Here is a 17,903-nt window from a genome sequence, read left to right on the forward strand (position 1 = left end):
TTTTATTCAGGTCACTAAGTCACCTAATTCCTTCCTATTACCTATGTATCCGTACACTGAGGATTAGTCCACAGAGCATGTGTTCATCCTCTTATATATTAAAGAACTGATGACACTTTATTAATATCTCCAAGTCTCACATCATTTATCTCAATGACTAGTTTGAAACCAGCTCTGCAACCATTCTGCCCTGCGTAGCTTCATCCAAGTTTTCAAGCGTCATCAACAACAAGAACCCTCAAGCTCAGTTTCTTGAAGCTAAAAGTTACCTCAGAAATCATCTGGTATAGGGGCTGTTAGTCTTTATATATTTGAGACACACTGTAAAACATTAGGGTTGGTTGAAGGGATTAAAAGATTTTGAACAACATTAAATAAGTCAGCAAAAATTATGACACAAACACGGCCACAGTAGGGCAGAGCCTCCCGCTGTTTATATAGGCGCAGTCCACACAGCGTCCTTGCTGGAGAGAACTGTTTCTATCACTTGGCTGGGCTCTGACATACTCACAAAACAAAGCTCTTTCAGGAGCCAGTCATTTGGTGATCATTCTTGGGGACCTCGCTTTAGATTAGATTAGATTTAGATTCTTTCCTCTCATTTGAAGCAAATTCTTCCTCTTGCCTCATAACCCCTTCAGCAAACTGCTCACCTGGCATCTCCATCAAGTATAATAACCAGCTGGAGCAACAGGGAATTTAGACCTTAGTTAAAATTTAGTGGCACACCTGTGAAGAGTTTGTAATTTCCTGGTTTCGCCATTTCACCTGGCAGGGAACCAGGTCAGCTGCAAGGAAACGATCGAGACCCTCAGAGGTGGTTGGTAGCAGAGCTGGGTCCAAACCGCAGTCCTGACACCTTACTCTCTCTTCTTGGGTTTCTGAAAATAACAGTGACACGGCCATGATTAAGGTGTGGCAAAGGAGGCACTCACCTTTGGGTGCAAAATTTAAGAGGGCGCCAAAAAACTCAGTAATCATGGTGAGTAATAGTTTAATGCATTATTTTAAAAAATCAAAATTAATGCAAAAAAAATCCATGATGAACAAAAGGTTGAAATGTATTTAAATAAAGAGGATCAGTAGCTAAAGTTATGTCAAAATTATTTAAGATTATCACGTAGTCAAAAGAAATTGTCAAACATGGCAATTTTCTCAATTTAAAACAAGATAAATGAAGTGGTAAATTTTGAAAATTGTGTTAATGAACTTGCTTCCTTTACAGCTGGGAAAGTAAAACTAGAAAATTGTTTTTAGTATAAATAAAATATTTAAACTTAAAATGATATTGTAGGTTTTAATATACCTACTTTCATGTTTCCCACATTTTTTCAACTACCTTAATGAGCTGCAAAAAAATTAACCGTTATAAAATACACAAAAACATGTATTTTGGAACACACATTTTCCTTTCTCCTCAAGGCTGCAACACGGCTCGGCACAGCATTAGTGGGATAAATGTCTCTGTTATTTACGAATGTTTTCAGTGGATTTTTCTGAATATGTTTCTCATAGGCTACATAGGAATTTTCCATAAACAAGGCTTTCGAGCAGAGGCCCCCCACCCCCATAAGCGGAGAACCCTAGGGGTCCAAGGTGACTAGTGCATCTCCTTGGACACTTTCCTTCTTGGACACTGTTCCTCTTTTTTTTGAGTGGGTGGGCAGGAAGGGGTAAGGAGCATCTGGAACTGCAGGACTTCCAATTCATCCCACTGCCCCCTCATCAGCCGCCCTTGGTCTGTCACTATTTTAACTTTTTCACTTATTAGTGAGTTTCAGTGGAAGTTAATCAGTGTTTGTGCTCCAGGTGGGAAAAATTATCTCTGACTTGCCATTTGTCTAAATGGTTTCCGTTGCTCTTTTCTTGTGCTATTTATTTCGTTAGTACGTTTTAGAACAGCAAGATTTATCACAATATAGGAATGCTTACCAACAAATGGGAGAGCCCAAAATTCCCCAAATACCATTCATTCTCGGGGTTGGATTATACACTGCGGATTCTAACACAGAGCTGTTTAGTCATTGAGGACTTCCTTCTGTTTATAGAAATCCACCTAATGCCACTAAATATCTTAGCATTTCCTAAACCGTGTTCATAGCCCCTGTTTTTGTTTTTAAAAGCCCCTACTTTTCTACTTTATCACCCTTGATTTTTTTCTTCCTCTTTGGCCAAGAATTGCTTATAGCTTCCTCCAGGCCTCAGGGCAGTGTCTCCTGGCAACCCCCCTCCCCTCCCACCCCACTCCCCAGCCCACCCCCACTCCCGCCCTGCCGTGCCCCCCCAGCAGGACTGCCATAACAGCAGTGGCAGCTATTGCTACCAAGAAAGCTGATGCAGCCTCTGGCTCTGGGAGCGGTTACTCCCACTTCACTCTGTTCTGGAGGTTTAGGGGTTCCTTCTACCCATACGTTGTAGGAGGGACACTGATAAACTGGGGAGCTGGCGGAGGACAGTAGTCGGGCTCATAGAGTCTGGAAACCTGAAGGAAGGCCCGGTGAACCTGAGGCAGCTGAACCTGGGGGAGGACGTGGGGTCTATCTTCAAATAATTAAAGAACATAAATTAGACATGCTCTAAATAGTTCCTAGAATAATACTGGCACCTATGGAGGGGATGAGTGAGTTGTAGAGAGCCAAATTTTTGCTCAATATATGGACGTTTCCTCCCTAATAGTTACAGCTATCCAAAGGCAGAATGATCTATTTTATAAAGAAATAAAGGCCTGTTTCACTTAAGGCTCCCTTGCAACCCAAACAGTCTATGGCAACAAAGTTTCATCTTTGTCTAGGTTAGAGTACCAACACAGGACACGCTGCCATTTGACTCTAAGGGTGGACTCTTGTTGATGATATGAAGTCCCATTACTATTGTTGCAAAACCGTGACTCACGCAACTATTCAAGAGACGCTTTAGAGTCAAGTCTTGTCCTTTCAGTAGAAGGAAGATGTGAAATTGTTGGTGCAGCAGCCAAATGATATGTTTATCCATCACCTTTCCAGTGTAGTATATGGTTTATTCTAGTGACTTCATCAGATAGCCATTTTCTCTAAAGCCAGTGTGCATTTAAAGGAGAATTAGTGGGACAATAGCCCACCAGGGACCCCATTGTTCTGGTGGGTTATTTCACGCAGAAATTTTTCTACTTCCAAACAGGCTGCATCCCACCCACCCCCCTGAATAAAAGCTCTTGGATTGTTCAGCGCAGGTGACGGTATCCATATGACCTCTACTGACCCTCTTTGTTGTCAGCTGTGGAAGTTCAGAATTTGAAAGTTACACGGAGGAGCTTCTGGTCAGGTTTCGGGTGAGACCATAACCTGGCGGGAAAGGAAGCAGGGATTAAGGAGAGAGATGGCGATTTTTATTCTTCCTGACACTTCTCAGCACTACATTGTGTGGACTACACATATCTCTAAAAGTCACCTCAGGCTTCTATTCTACCCTCAATCAGAGCAGAGGGAGAAAGGAGGGTTCCTAAGCCACAATAGGGTCAGTTGTATCAAGGAAGGGTAAGATTTCCATCCCTGTCCTGATACACACACCCAAGGAGGAAATCACTTCCCTGCTCTTTTTCTCTCCAAACTGCAAAAAAGCCACAAAGCAGCTCTCTTTCCTTAGCTCAGCCACGGTTGGAAGTGCTGACAGCTGACACTTTGAGTAAACCTAAAGGGACTCAAAGCTGACAGCCCCTCTCGCTCACTTTTGCGGGAGAAAATAGTTGACCTTCTAAGACAATGATTTTTGGTAATTTCTTCTCAGTTCACAGCAAGGCACTTATATGTGCAAAGTCAGGATACATCAGACATGTTTATTAGATGCAAACTGGAAATAAGAAATGTCAGGTAAATGATATTTATCATATTTTTTGAAGTCTACCTAGTTCTTTCTTCAGAACCCAGACTGCTTGCTCAGTCAACTCTCTCCTAATCTGTGTCTATTCATGTAGGCTTTATTTAGTCTAAAGCAATGTGAGAAAATATATACAGCAGTGTTTATATTAATATGTCTTAAGAGTCTGGTTTACTCACATAGGGAAGTGCCAGGGAATTCAAATCGCTCTCAGAAAAAAAAAAAAAAGAAGAAAGAAAAGAAAAAAGAATTGGAGCTGGATCTAAAAGCTGCCGTTTTTGCTTGCCCATTCATCCATCCTATCCCAGCCGTTTCAGCAGTCAGGAAAGTCAAAGAATCTTTTTACTCAGAGATCTTGGAAAAACCTCCTTGCAATGGGGCCTAAGGAGATTTTAAACCTTCTAATTTCCTAGGACTTTTGTATTTAGTTACATTATTGGGATTCTGACTACTCATAATCAAGAGAGATGCTGAGACAAAGGAGCAACATAGGAGCAGAAACTGGAGTGGCAGCGCCTTGCAGGTTTGTTTCTTTTTTGATGTGACTGGCGTGCCACACTTCAATTTCCTCTTCTTAAGCGAACAAAACAAAAAAACCTGGGGATTTGTGAGAATTAAATAGCATAATATGTACAAGGCCCTAGCGCTGTGCCTGGCACATGGTAAATGCTCAAAAGCTGTTAGCAGGGGTGCTGGCTCTGTGGCCGAGTGGTTAAGTTCATGCGCTTCACTGCAGGCAGCCCGGTGTTTCGTTGGTTCGAATCCTGGGTGCGGACATGGCACTGCTCATCAAGCCATGCTGAGGTGGCCCTCCCCATGCCACAACTAGAAGGACCCACAATGAAGAATACACAACTATGTACTGGGGGACTTTGGGGAGAAAAAGGAAAAAAATAAAATCTTAAAAAAAAGCTGTTAGCAAAGAAAAAAAGGATTTTTCCAAACAGCCAGTCACCCAGAATAAAATACCTCCGCTTTATTAGCACAGAATCCTAGAATTCTGTTTCTGAAAGGGGCTTTATGGTATCTAGTCTAGTGGTTTGCTTTTTTTTTTTTTTTTTTTTTTTTTTTACCTTAAGCCAGGGTTCTTTGAACAGAATATTATAAGGAACCTGATGTGTCAAAGAAAAAAAACTAGAGCCAGGCAAATCTCCACCCGTCCCTCCTTCCTTTCCTAGAAGACCCTGAGGCATCCACAGCTTCCAGAGCAGAGTTTGAAATCCAAAAATCAAGTCCAACTCCACCATTCTACCAGTAAGGGAATGGCCCAGAAATGTGAAGTTGTGTTTTAGTGGTAAGACCAGACCTACCACCTGCCTTCCTACCAGTTTCCAGCACAGCACATGAGAAAGAATTGACAGGACCAAAACACGTGGGAGTATTTGAGAAAACTCTTACAGAGAAACTTTAAAAGATCTAGAGCTTTAGTTCAAAATATGTGAACTTTCTTTTTCCTATGGCAGATGGTAATCTTTTGAGTGGCCCCTTTCCATTTTCATGTCTATTTTTGAACTGTTTTTCATGCCACTGAAAGCATTTCCTGTTCCACTACCTTCTATCAGCCTTGAGGACAAATAGCAGCTGTGTAGGTTTCCATGAAGTTGGACTAGAAACAACTTCACCCCCTCTCTACCCTCCACCTTAGCCTTCTGTAGTCTCTTCTGATGCCAAATAAAATGCTATGATTTCTAAATGTTTTCACATTTGGGGCATTTTACTTCAACCTCTTGACCAGAGTGTTCTTTTAGGCATATTAGCTCAGTATAGAAATGTAAACATGAAGCTGATCCAATGAAAGTTTGAAGTCAATATATTTTCTTTTTGAGATAAGACTATGTTTGTCCAAACAACCTCAGACTTTATTTGGAATAGAAAAAAGATGTAACATGGTTTTGACGGCTGTGCTATTTCCAAATGTGGCTAGTTTCCTGTTGGGCTATTCACACGTCCTTATGTTCTTGTGGAAAGCTTAAGTCTTTCTGTTTACTTTCAGAAAAGAAGAAAGTTGAGTTGGGGGTTGGGGGATGCGGGATTCTTAATCATCACGAGAGTTGACTCAGTCTCCTGGCACATTCCTCTGCCTGCAGTGCTCTCCCGGGCTCCTAATGCTTGTGTTCATGTCCACCTTCCTTGGACTGGACACTCTGTGGGAGCAGGTGTGTGTCCTTCAATGTTCTCTCAAAGGTCTCCACACCCAACTCACTATCCAACTCAGAGTGGGTGCTTGAAAAATATTTATTGACTCATTATCCAAGAGACTTCTGAGATGTTAGTCAGGCCTGTTGAAAATGACCTTATTTTGGACTCCTATACCAAAGGAAAATACACAGTGTGATAGTATTCTACTGGCTTAAAATATATAGATATATAGTTGAATAAAAAAGGGCGATGAGAACAAAGTTGAAAGATTCCTTATATGGACTATAGCTTTCAGTTTCCAGGTCAGACTGGAGACAAAATGAATTCAGTCACACATACTTGTAAAAATAGTAGGTAATATTTATTGAGCTCTTACTATATGCCAGGTGCAAATCTAAGAGCTTCCTGTCTCATATCTCATTTAGTCCTCACCACAGTCCTAATTAGTAGACTTACCATTACCCCCATTTTACAGATATAGAAACAGAGGCTCAAATCATTGGTCCACAGTGGTGGTAGGATTTGAACCCAGGCAGTGTGGCTCCAGAGCCCGCTTAACCACTAAATGACTGGCTGAGTGGATGAAATGCATGCAGAAGGAAACAATGCTTTCACCATTGTTTCCTCAACAGCTCTTATTTCTTCTCAGGTGACTTAGGTGAAGACTGATGGTCCTACGTTTTCTGAATTTTGGAAAAAGTGGGGAAGGTAGATAAGAGAAAGCCATCAGAGCACTAACTGTTTTTCTTTTTGTCCTGATCTGACAGAGAATTTTATAAATCACATTTATTTTATTAACAAGTTACAGTTCCTAGGGCATATTTCTCTTAAGTTACTCTGGGCATGTCCCAGAGTTTCCCCAGGGGATTTTTACCACACCTACATGAGGAGGTTAAAGGGAAACATTATTGCCCCTGGGATAGATGGTTAAACTGAGGAATGATGAGGCGAAGTTGCTTGGCCAAGGTTGTGTTAGTCACCAGAGGGCATTCACCCCTGGCCTTCTGAATCACAGCTCGGTTCATGTCCACTGGCAGCACTGCCTCACGGCCCTAACAAGTGGAGTCTTAGCTTCCTGTGAAAACAAAGATGAACCGTCTTGTTCTCTTTTAGGTTTGTGGGTGGCTCCTAGAAGATCTTGATTTGCTCCCAAAGGAATATTATTTTACTGGGTTTGTTTCCTGTCAAACTGTGCCCCCTGGTCAACCATGAACCAGCCAGACCCTGCCGATGACGCGGAGCCCAGCCCTGCAGCCCTGTGTGTGGTGTGCGGCCAAGCCCACTCCCCTGAGGAAAACCACTTCTACACCTACACGAAAGATGTGGACGATGACCTCATATGCCACATCTGCCTGCAAGCTTTGCTCGACCCTCTGGACACTCCCTGTGGACATACCTACTGCACACTCTGCCTCACCAACTTCCTGGTGGAAAAGGACTTCTGCCCCGTGGATCGAAAGCCTCTAGTTCTGCAGCACTGCAGGAGGTCCAACATCCTGGTCCACAAGCTCCTCAACAAGCTGCTGGTGACCTGCCCGTTCGTGGAGCACTGCACTGAGGTGGTGCAGCGCTGTGACCTTGAACATCACTTTGAGACCAGGTAGGGCCTCCTCCTTGGCCAACCCTGAGGAGCCCCGCCCTCACAGGGGCAGCTGGAACTCACCTGTTTCCCAAGGGCGGGCTGTCCCCGGTGCCCTGGGTGTTCCACAAAATACCTTTTCCTCTATCTTCTTCTCTGCAACTAATGAAAGGATTCAATCAAAGTACGAAATGTTTTAGGTATTGATGGCCGTGGTTCTGTGTGAGGAAAGAGCACGTGGTAGAGTTGTATTGTGTATGTGTGTGTTTACAGGGTTTTTTTTATGGTGGTAAAATATACATAACATAAAATTTATCATTTTAGCCATTTTTAAGTGTATCTTTCAGTGGCATTAAGTACATTCACATTGTTGTGAAACCATCACCAGAACTTTTTTCATCTTCTAGAACTGAAACTCTGTACCCGTTCAACAGTTACTCCCCATTTCCCCCACCCCTAGCCCCTGACACCCACCATTGTACCTTCTGTCTCTATGAGTTTGACTGCTCTAGGAACCTCGTATAAGAGAAGTCATTCACTCTTTGCGCTTTTGTGACTGGCTTATTTCATATGTGCGCATTTAAAACGTGAAAGATACTGGAAAGATCTGATGAGCAGCTTCTCTGAGGCCCATGGTCCCCAAAAATATTTCCTGGCGGGCATTGCTTGTCTTTTCACCTATGAAAAAAATATCTCCCAATTTGACCCATGATTATTAGAATTTCCTCTGTATGGGAATTGAGAAATTCGTCCTCCTCCTATTCTTTGAGGAGATGAGGGGTATTTTAAACTAGATTTTAAAAGGAGAAATTTAGAAAACTTTTATCCTTCAAATGACTTATTATACTAAGTTTTCGGTCAAGGTACGTACTTTGGCAGTGGAAGGAAGGTGTGACCGTGTCTGCTGGTGGCCAACATCGCTTGTTCACCTGTCCGACTCTTATTTTGTCCACTTACATTGTCATGTGCTTGGGCATTCCTATGTGGATGGCCTCAGGGGCGGTCCTGCGTCTTGTTCCACATGAGGTACTCTCTTGGAACATTTAAGGTGCTTAACAAAGGGTGAGCAGTAATACCACAATTATGTCGTAAGAGGAAATTTGAAAGCTGGTGTTTATCTTGGTTTCCATCATGACAAGGACAAGAGGCAGGTGCAGGTGTTCTTTCTAAAGGTCACCTACCTCAGGTTGTGAATCTGAGTCTTTGTCTTTGGGGACATGCAGATTCTCTAACATGGAAGGTTGCATCCAAAGCAACGGGCTAGGTGTAATGCTTAGCACGTTTTCCATACTGATTATGTCTGTGAACTCATTTTTCTCTCCAAGATGTTGAGCCAAATGCATCTAACTCGGGTTTGTGGGTTGTCTCTGACCCTCTGTTGTTGTTGGTATTTAGGATGCCCCTCTTCTCCGATTGCCTGGAAGGCAGGGTGGCCAGAGGAGAACGGGGTAAGGGAGTCTATTTGTGACCTTTGCTGAAGCTTTTACCCAGGTAGGAGAGGCGTGGTCTGGAGGAAAGTCACTGAGGGTCAAAGTCAAAGGTGAGATAGATGCTGACAGGGGCTGGTGCAGAGCCAGGACCAAGACTGGGCCACACTGGGTAGGGGAGGTGAGGAGCATGAGGAGCAGAAATGGCTGTGGTAGAGCTCCCTCCACACACCACATCCTCATGTTCCTGCCATGTTGCAATCTATTCATTTGTGTTTGGGAGATGTATTAGTTTCCTATTGCTGCTGTAACAAATGACCACAAACTTACTGGCTTAAAACTATGCAAATGCATTATCTTACAGTTCTGAGGGTTAAAAGTCCACTATAGGTCTCACAAGACTAACATCAAGGTGTTGGGAGGGCTTGTGGCCCATTTCTCCATCTTCACAGCGAGCAGCGTATAATCTGCTAGTATCTTCCCCCTCCCCCGCCTCTGCTTCCATTGTCTCCTTCTGTGCTTCTGATCCTCCTGCCTCCCTCTTGTAAGATGCTTGTGATTACCTTGGATCCACTTAGTGGATCCACCTGGATAACCCAGGATTATTTTCTCATCTCAAGATCCGTAACTTAGTCACGTCTGCAAATCCCTTTTGCCAGGTAAGGTTCTTAGGTTCTGAGGTGGACATCTTTGTGGGAGGGGTAATTATTCTGCCCACCACGGGAGTTTCACAGGGGAGAGGTAAGACAGGAGAGAGAGAAGGAAAGAAGTGGAGATGTTTTCTGGAAAGAAAGTGAAAGCAGCAGTTCCTCCTCATCCTCTCATGAAGAACTCATTTGGAGCCACGAATATCCCCTAAATAGAGGGATAGGATGGCACACGGATCTGAGGGTGAGGCCAGAACAGAAGTAGGGCAGGGGAAGGGCTGGGAAGAGGCCCTTGGGGACTATGGGGTCTCCAGGAGAGAGATGACACAGCGCACCTCACCTGCACGCCACGGGAATTTCATTCACCGGTCCATGCAGGCTGTGTGACCCACACACCTCAAGGAAGCCGGGGATAAAGCCTTGAAGCAGACTCTGCTGATGATGATGTGCACATTTGAAAAACAACAGTGAGGAAAGAACCCAAAATGAATTGAAATCACCTCTCTGAGCTGTGGCCTGAGAGTCCTTCACAGGCACCCATCAGCAGCTCTCTGTGAGGGGGAAAGCTCCCACATAAAGGAGGTATTGGACTTGATCTTGAGCCTCTCCACACTTCAGCTTCCTAAGTAGGTTGAAACCAACATTTCCAAAAATATGTTGTATATGTTAATCATCCAATGCTTAATATACACTTCCTCTCCTCCCCACCCCTGGGCATTTTATTGGCAAGGATTAAGAATTTGGAGCTGTCCAGAGCCTGACTCCAGAGCCCTCTTGGGCCTTGTGCCTGGGCCACTAGACCACCTCTTGCTCCCCTCAGAAGGGATATGAAGATTAAAAAGGTACTACCTCTGGAGTCCCTTGAACTGGGAAAACTAAGAGGTTCCCAGGAGGCGAGTGTTTTCCTTACATTTCTAGATGAGGCCTCCGGGTTGGTGGCTGCTTGTATGGGAGTGTTGTCATACGTTTGTACTAGAAGATAGCTTTGTTTATACATTTCACATCTCAGCTTCAGCATTTAAAAATGTAATGAGTTAAAAAAATTCTTTGGCTGATGGCACTTTAATGAATATAATCTGGGCAAGCTGAGAGTCTACCTGGTATAGAAAATGTAACCATAATTCTGGTTGAAAACTGCCATGCGACTGACATGGATCCACACACTCCCTTCCAGTGGGTCCTAGAGAGCTAACAGTCCTGTGCTTCATGGGTAACTCCACACTAAGGTTTCTCCACCTGTAAAATGGGAATTTATTTCAGGTGACTCCTTGGATGCAAAGCTCTAGCAGAAGCACATTTAGAATGTTTCCATTATCCATTTAGAAAAGAACGTGTGTTAGAGAAATATTTTGCCCCTCAGCCAAGGTCTCTGTTCATAGCCTGTCCATAGGGTCATGCTAATAATAACAGTAGACCTGAGTCAGGGATGCTGCTGTTTTCTCCAGAATTCAGGTCATTTGTAAACATTGTTATCTTACTACTCCAGACCCTGAGCTGAATGTAAATCCTTAAGCAAAATGTTTAGGACCAACTGTGGGTAGGCATGACTGGCTGGACCAGCAAGTACTTGGACAACTGTTTCTGACTTCAGACTAGAAAGCTCTTCTATGGGAGTAAATCTGAGCATGTAACTAATGTTTGGAATCTTCTGGCTAATTCTGTTGACTTCTGCCCTCTTAAATACTTGCAGACTTCCATCACCTTGGTGTACTAGAAAGAATCCTCACAGGAGTGAGGGGCTTGTCGGGTCGAATGGCAGCCTTCCTAACCAAGAGACATTATGAGAAGACATAGCCAGGTGCTACAGAGGGCCAATCCACGCATCTCTGTTGACCATCGCTGAGAGGGTGTGGGGAGGCAAAGCTTTCGCTTCCTTGATCCTGAGTGGGAGTTATCTTAGGCTCAGGATTACATCTTCATTATGTAATATCATCATCTGCATATATAATATTTATTGTGGATCCACAATAGGCCAAGCCCTGAGTGAAAGAAAAATCTATACCAGCCGTGATTTCTGCCTCTGAGGAAATGACCTTCTAAAGGTAAACGAGAGAGGCTGAAATCACACGCACATTGAGTTATTTCATAGGACCAGTGACTTTGCCCTTTAGTTTCTCTCTTATGGAAGATAATAAACATGGGAGATAATAAAGCTGCTCCTTCTTAAGTATTGACTAGCATTAAGAAAGAGATCATTGTTCAATGTTTTGAAAACAGCCCCAGGCGAAAATGTGTTGTAATTGGCACACCTGACGGAAGGCTGTCTGGGGTTATTTTCTTGATTAACTTTGCATCCAGTGTCCTGGGAGTTTCTTCTCAAAAGACCTATGCTGGAGCCTCTCTTGACCTTTACTTCTATCGGGGGCCTTTTTCTGTAGTATATTCAGGACAGCACAGGCTCAGCCAGCTGTCTACCGTGCTTAGAAGGTTTTACTGCCAGAGCACAGGTCTAGGCGAGTATTACCTTCTGGAAAGGTGGGTAGGTTACAAGTCATGTTGGTCATTTCAGCCTGGCTCAACAGCCCCACTATAACTGTGCTTTGACAGACATCCTTCATGTGACTTTCCAACCCTGAACCCAACTTTTTCCCAGCCCCTCCCTGGCCAAGAGCCTCTTTGTACCTCTCCTGGGCATGGAAGAAATGAGGCAATTTTTCTGCATCACTTTTTGAGAAAACCATTGAGTTTCTATCAGATTATGCTCCAAGCAATTCTTTAAAGAAAGAACATTCTCCTAGGCACTCATTCCCAGAAATCTTTCTTACCTGTTTCCTTTCTTCCTGGACATTTATTATTCATCTGTGTAAGTGTTCAGCCCCTGCCATGGCTCTTGTAAAATGTGAAGTCCTATTTTGCTAGTATGCCTCTGATAGAGAAAGATTGGTCCAAAAAGTTGACTCTTTAACTGAGTTGAATTCTCTTTCATTCAATAAATATTTATGGAGAATCTCCTGTGTTCTAGGCACTTGATGAGGATGCGATAGAGAACAGGACCAGTAGAATGTCTGCTTTCAAGGAGTTCCCTGTTTAGTGGCGAGAAAAGAGAGAGAAAACAGGAGGTGATAGATGATGTCTGAGATGACATCAAGGATAAATAGGACTTACACAGGCAAAGCCCGAGGGCAAGGATTAGGGTTAGTGCTGTTTACTGACAAGGAAGCTACAGAGCAATCCACAAGCATTTAAAGGTGGGATTTTATTCCTAAGGGATTGTATTAGTTAGTATCACATCTAATGGCAGGTAATAGAAAATTCAAGTTACATTGGTTTAACTATGTAAAAGTTTTCTTTTTCTCATTTAACACAAAGTCTGGGGATAAGAAGTCCACATCTAGTATGATGCTGCCATGATGCCATCAGGAATCCAGGCTCTTTCTGCTTTTCAGATTAGCTTTCATCCTCAAGTTTGTCACCTCTTGGTCTCAAGATGGCTCCTCAAACTCCAGCATCATGTCCAAGTTCCAGGTAGAAAGAACCAGGTAGGAAGAACCAGGCAGCAGGCGCAAAATACAATGTGCAAACTGAGACTCCCGCCTTAAAGAGCTTTCTGGGATGCCTCATCCAGTAATTACTGCTTAGACCTCAGTGGTGAGTGTAATGTCACGTGGCCATCTGTCTGCAAGAGTGGCTACGTGCATGACCACCATGGACAAAACCTGGGTTGTGTGCAAAGGAAGAAGAGGAGATTAGATGTTGAATAGGCAGCCAGCAGTTTTTGCAATAGTTACATAAGCTACAACAAAAAACAATACCTTTGTTTTTATATTGCATTCATATCCGTTAATGAATTTTATCCTCTTGAAATGCAAGAAGGTGAAAGGGCAGACATCCTTCTTTTTCCATAGAGACTTGAGAAGCAATGTGATGTGTCCAAGATTATCAGAAATACAGTCCAGCATCCTAGGCATCCTGCAGCCTCTGTTCTACGCCGTGCTGCTCATGAGTTATGAGCTCTCCAGTAGATCCTGGGCATTGGAGAAAGGGCCTGTTCCAGGCCTTGGAAGCTCCATATTCAGGAAAAGTCTGTAACATGTCTTGTCCCTAATAATGCAGGAGGAAAGAAAGGACAAGATGAGAATAACAAAGGTTTTTGGAGATAGATGCTAAGCTGCCAGCTAGGCTCATTCACTATTATTAGAAGTTATTAATAACTGTATTTACAACAATAGCTAACACTCATTTATAACACTCATTTATAGGCATTATCTCATTCCACCTGCATAACAACACTATAAGTTAAGCACTATTGTTATTGTCTTTCTTTTACAGAGGAGGATATGGAAGTTCAGAGAGGTTAAGCAACATGCCCAGTGTCATGCAGCTAGTATGGAGCAGAGCTAGGGTTCGTCCTCAAGCCTGTTTGACTCCAGCATCTAAATATCAAACCTAACTTCCTTTTTATGGCTCTTCGCTAGCTCTGACTTACTCTTGCACACCAGACCTAAGGGAGTGGAGTTCAAATTAGGGTCTCAACAAAATTATAAGTTAATACATGTCATGCTTTATCAAGGTATCTTATCTTGGATCCAAGCTGGAAAATTTATATCTGTGCATCGTAAGGATCTACTGTGTTTAAACTTTTTTAGCTCTGCCTCAGGTAAATGCAGATCTCTGCTGCCAAATTCCCACTTACTGCAGGGCTCATCGCAGTGGGTCTCATCCTGTCGATTTTTCTCTGATCTTTTCCTGTCAAGTGTAGTTTGCTGTAATTGCTTGGTTGTCATTAATGTAACTATCCCTTTGAGCCATTTCTATTCAGATTTAGGCTTTGAGCTGGCAAAATGGATTTTAATCTTCTTAAATATGGGGAGGAGGGGAGGTGTCCCAGGGGCTTCTGTGGCTTTCCAGAGCTTAGACGTGTAAAGAAGTCCTAATGTTAAGACAGATGTACAGTCTGGAACCACAGATCTTAGAACCAGAAGCGATGATGTGGTTCAGCCTCTCCTGGACCAGGCAGATAAGGCGTTCTTCGCTCCATTTCAAAGATGAGATGACAGAGGCTCGGGAGCTTAGCTGAAATGCCCAGGGTCCTACAGCCAGTGCCAGAGCTTAATTCAATTACTCAGGGGAGAAGGAGGAAGGGAGTGACTCTTCCTCACAAAACTGGAGCCTATACATGGTTTGGACAAACTTTATGTCTGTCTATCAAGGCTCTTTGTTATTCTCAAAGAAAATGACACAGCCTATTCTTATACAGGGACTATTTTCAAAGTTAGCAAGGAGACTATCATTTCTCTTACATCTGTCGGTGTAGTCAGGACCATGATGGGTAAAATATCTTAAATGCATATTCTAAATACACATTAAAGGTGGAGTTGGTTCATATTTAACACTCCGTGTCGCAATGTCTGAAGGCTTTCTTTGAGCTCCAATCTCCAGGCTGTGTTCCAAAGATGCTAATTGCTTACAGTGTCTTCCTCCAGCAAGCTGTCGGACAGCTTTTGATTATTTGCTTATTCACCCTACGGGCTCTGATTGTGCCATGCTCATGCCCTCTTCTAACGCAGTTCAGCTTCCAGCCCATCTGCTCCTGGCCAGTGATGTAAATGTACCAGCTGCTTCCCAAGAACCAGTCGGCATCCTGCAGGAGGGGGCAGGTCCTTTTCCCCGGCATCAGCCTGTCTGCTCTCTGCCTAAGCCCTCCCGCCAACCATGGTGGGTCCCTGCCTTCTCATATCTCCCCGTCTGAGAATCAAAGAGTGCAATCCTCTTACAGGCCCGTGATTTATCAGCGTGGCTCCCTCTGAGGGCTCTAAGTCAGATTCCTTATGATCTGCTGATTGTGGGAACATGGCAAGGTCTGTTTAAAGGGGCTTGGCTAGGCTGGGCCCCTGCGGCTGACAGAGAGAAAGTGGCTGGGAAGAAAGCAGCACCCTGCTTGGAAAATGAAGGCGCTTCTGCTGCTGGTCCTCCCCTGGCTCAGCCCTGCCAATTACATTGACAATGTGGGCAACCTCCACTTCCTGTACTCAGAACTGTGAGTCGCCTCTGACTGTGCCTGCCTGGGTTCGCGTGTCGGGTCTGGTGGGGGTGGAACCGGAGTCAGTTCCCTGGCCGGTATGTCTGTTTAGAGGAATAAATTCCACATACACGAGATGCCCTTGGACCAAACACTTTGCCAGCAGCTTAAAGCAGCGTGCTTAGCTGCTGTGACTTAGCAAAAAAACACCATCTTACTGATGGGGTGTTTTACCAGCAAGGCATTCTTTTCCTATGTCTATGCCAACACTGCTTTTTAAATTTCTTTTTGTACTCTGCTTTTTCTCAGGAGATGTGTCTTCTCTTCCTTCCATAAATAGAACCAAAGAATAGTTAAGAACAGAGCCTGCGTGCACAGATCTGCAGCCTCTGTCAGGCATTTCTCACTGCAAGCAGACATCTCCCTTTATTGAAAGGGTCGGTCTCCATACCTGAAAACACATATAGTTTCAGTATAGGGGAAAGATAACCCTATGTGTAAAAAATATATGTCCATTTTATTTTTGATTTTTAAACATGGGAAAGCAGAAAGAACTGTGCAATGAGCACCTGTATTCCTATCACCTAGATTTAATGATTAACATTTTGTCACATTTGCCTCATTTATTTTTCACTGAAGTAGTTTGAAGTAAATTGTAGTCATCATGACAGTTCTCCCCTAAATATTTCACTCTGCATCTCTAAAAAAGAAAGGCATTTTCCTACATGCCCTCTGTCCATTTTATAACAGGAAATGACTCACATCTCCCACCTCTACAGTGATATTTTTCTGGCTCCTTTTGTTATTAAGCTTTGAAAGAGGATTGTAGCTTGATGTGAAGAGCTTCTAGCAATCATATAAAAAGTGCTGCTGGGTGTGCCTCAGTGTTTGGAGCATTTACAGAAATGTATGCCTCCTTACTAAGCGGACAGGTAAAAATAGCAAGAGTTAGCTTGTGTGCAAATTACAGTCAATGGGCAAATGGAAAGAGGGCCTCTAGAGTTCATAGAGCCCAGACTAGAAAAGCTCAGCTGGTCGTATACCCGCAGGAATATGTGGTGATAATGAGGGCCTCTTTTATAATTAGCTGGACTAAGCAATTTGTCCAGCACAATAGATGCTCTATAAATGCTTGGTAAGTAGAGGCAGGAACAAATGACCTAGATCCTTGGAGGCAGGTCATTCATTTTGAGGACTCTACATTTCAGGATTATCTTATCCTTATCCTACCTTATTGGAATGGAACCCCAGTCTACCTTAGATAAGAAGGTTGAAAGAGAAAATATCTGGCTTAAGCCAGAATAGTGAGCATCTCTAGGGTAATAATGACGTTGTGGAAGATTTTCTGGAACAATAGATGATGGCAGAACTCATTGGCATTGTGAAAAGTCCTCTTCCTCTCTCCAGATGGATGCTGAAGTTGGTATCTCTGAAATCTAGTGCAAAGCATTCCTCCCCCCACCCTCGCCACCCCCATCCTCGTCACCCCCATCTGCTATCCTCATTGGTTGCTATGGTCGTTTCCGAGGGCTGCTGTAACAAATTACCACGCATTTGGTGGCTTAGAACAACAGAAATTTATTCTCAGTCAGTTCTGGAGCCCAGAAGCTTGAAATCAAGATGTCGACAGGGCCACACTCGCTGGGAAGGCTCGCGGGGAGAATCTTTCCTTGCTGCTTCCAATTTCTGGTGACTGCAGGCTTTCCTCAGCTTGTGGCTGCATATCTCCAATCTCTCCCTCCATCTTCACCTGGCCTTCCACTGTGTGTCCTCTCTAATTCCATCTTTGTCTCCTCCTCTTCTTACAATGACACGTCATTGGATTTAGGGCCCACCCAGATAATCCAGGATGATCTCATTTTGAGAGCCTTAGCTTAACTGCATCTGTAAGACTCTGTTTTTCAAATAAGGTCACATTCACGTGTTCTGGGTGGACATATCTTTTGGGGGCCACCGTTCAACCCACTACAGATGCTATTGAGGATGCTTTCCATTGAGTTACTGTCAATTTTATAGCGTAATTGAAGGAAGGCTCTTCATAATGGCTTACTGTTTCCTTTTCTATGACCATGTGAATCAAAGGGAACTTTCTTGTTGAATAACTGAGTGGATGCAAGGAGGCCATTCTTTCCAAAATGTAAAGCAATCCAAGAAGCATGATGCCAGGAAATTGCCAGTACAGTCTTCCCAAACTAATTTGACAGAACTTTCTGGGAAGCTTCTAGTTGCTGAGGATGCTTTATGAGAGAAGTCTGTGCAGCTCTTACCTGACGCTACTAGTGATAATGGAACGAGTCAGT

General features: G+C 43.5%; 1 protein-coding gene across 5 annotated transcripts in view; it reads left to right on the forward strand.

Moving 5' to 3' along the window:
* LNX1 (ligand of numb-protein X 1) overlaps positions 1 to 17,903 on the forward strand; it is a 175,792-nt gene that overhangs the window by 69,424 nt on the left and 88,465 nt on the right. For 4 of the 5 annotated variants that reach the window (XM_070505876.1, XM_070505874.1, XM_070505873.1 and 1 more), the window contains one exon: positions 7,105 to 7,591. In XM_070505876.1, coding sequence (XP_070361977.1) covers positions 7,200 to 7,591 — 392 coding nt within the window. In that variant the 5' untranslated portion in view covers positions 7,105 to 7,199. Of the gene's footprint in view, positions 1 to 7,104; positions 7,592 to 15,229; positions 15,622 to 17,903 lie in introns of those variants that run through there. The other variant, XM_014853499.3, reaches the window with a different exon arrangement.

Source organism: Equus asinus, chromosome 3 (genome assembly GCF_041296235.1).
Source record: "Equus asinus isolate D_3611 breed Donkey chromosome 3, EquAss-T2T_v2, whole genome shotgun sequence".
NCBI classification, from domain to species: domain Eukaryota; kingdom Metazoa; phylum Chordata; class Mammalia; order Perissodactyla; family Equidae; genus Equus; species Equus asinus.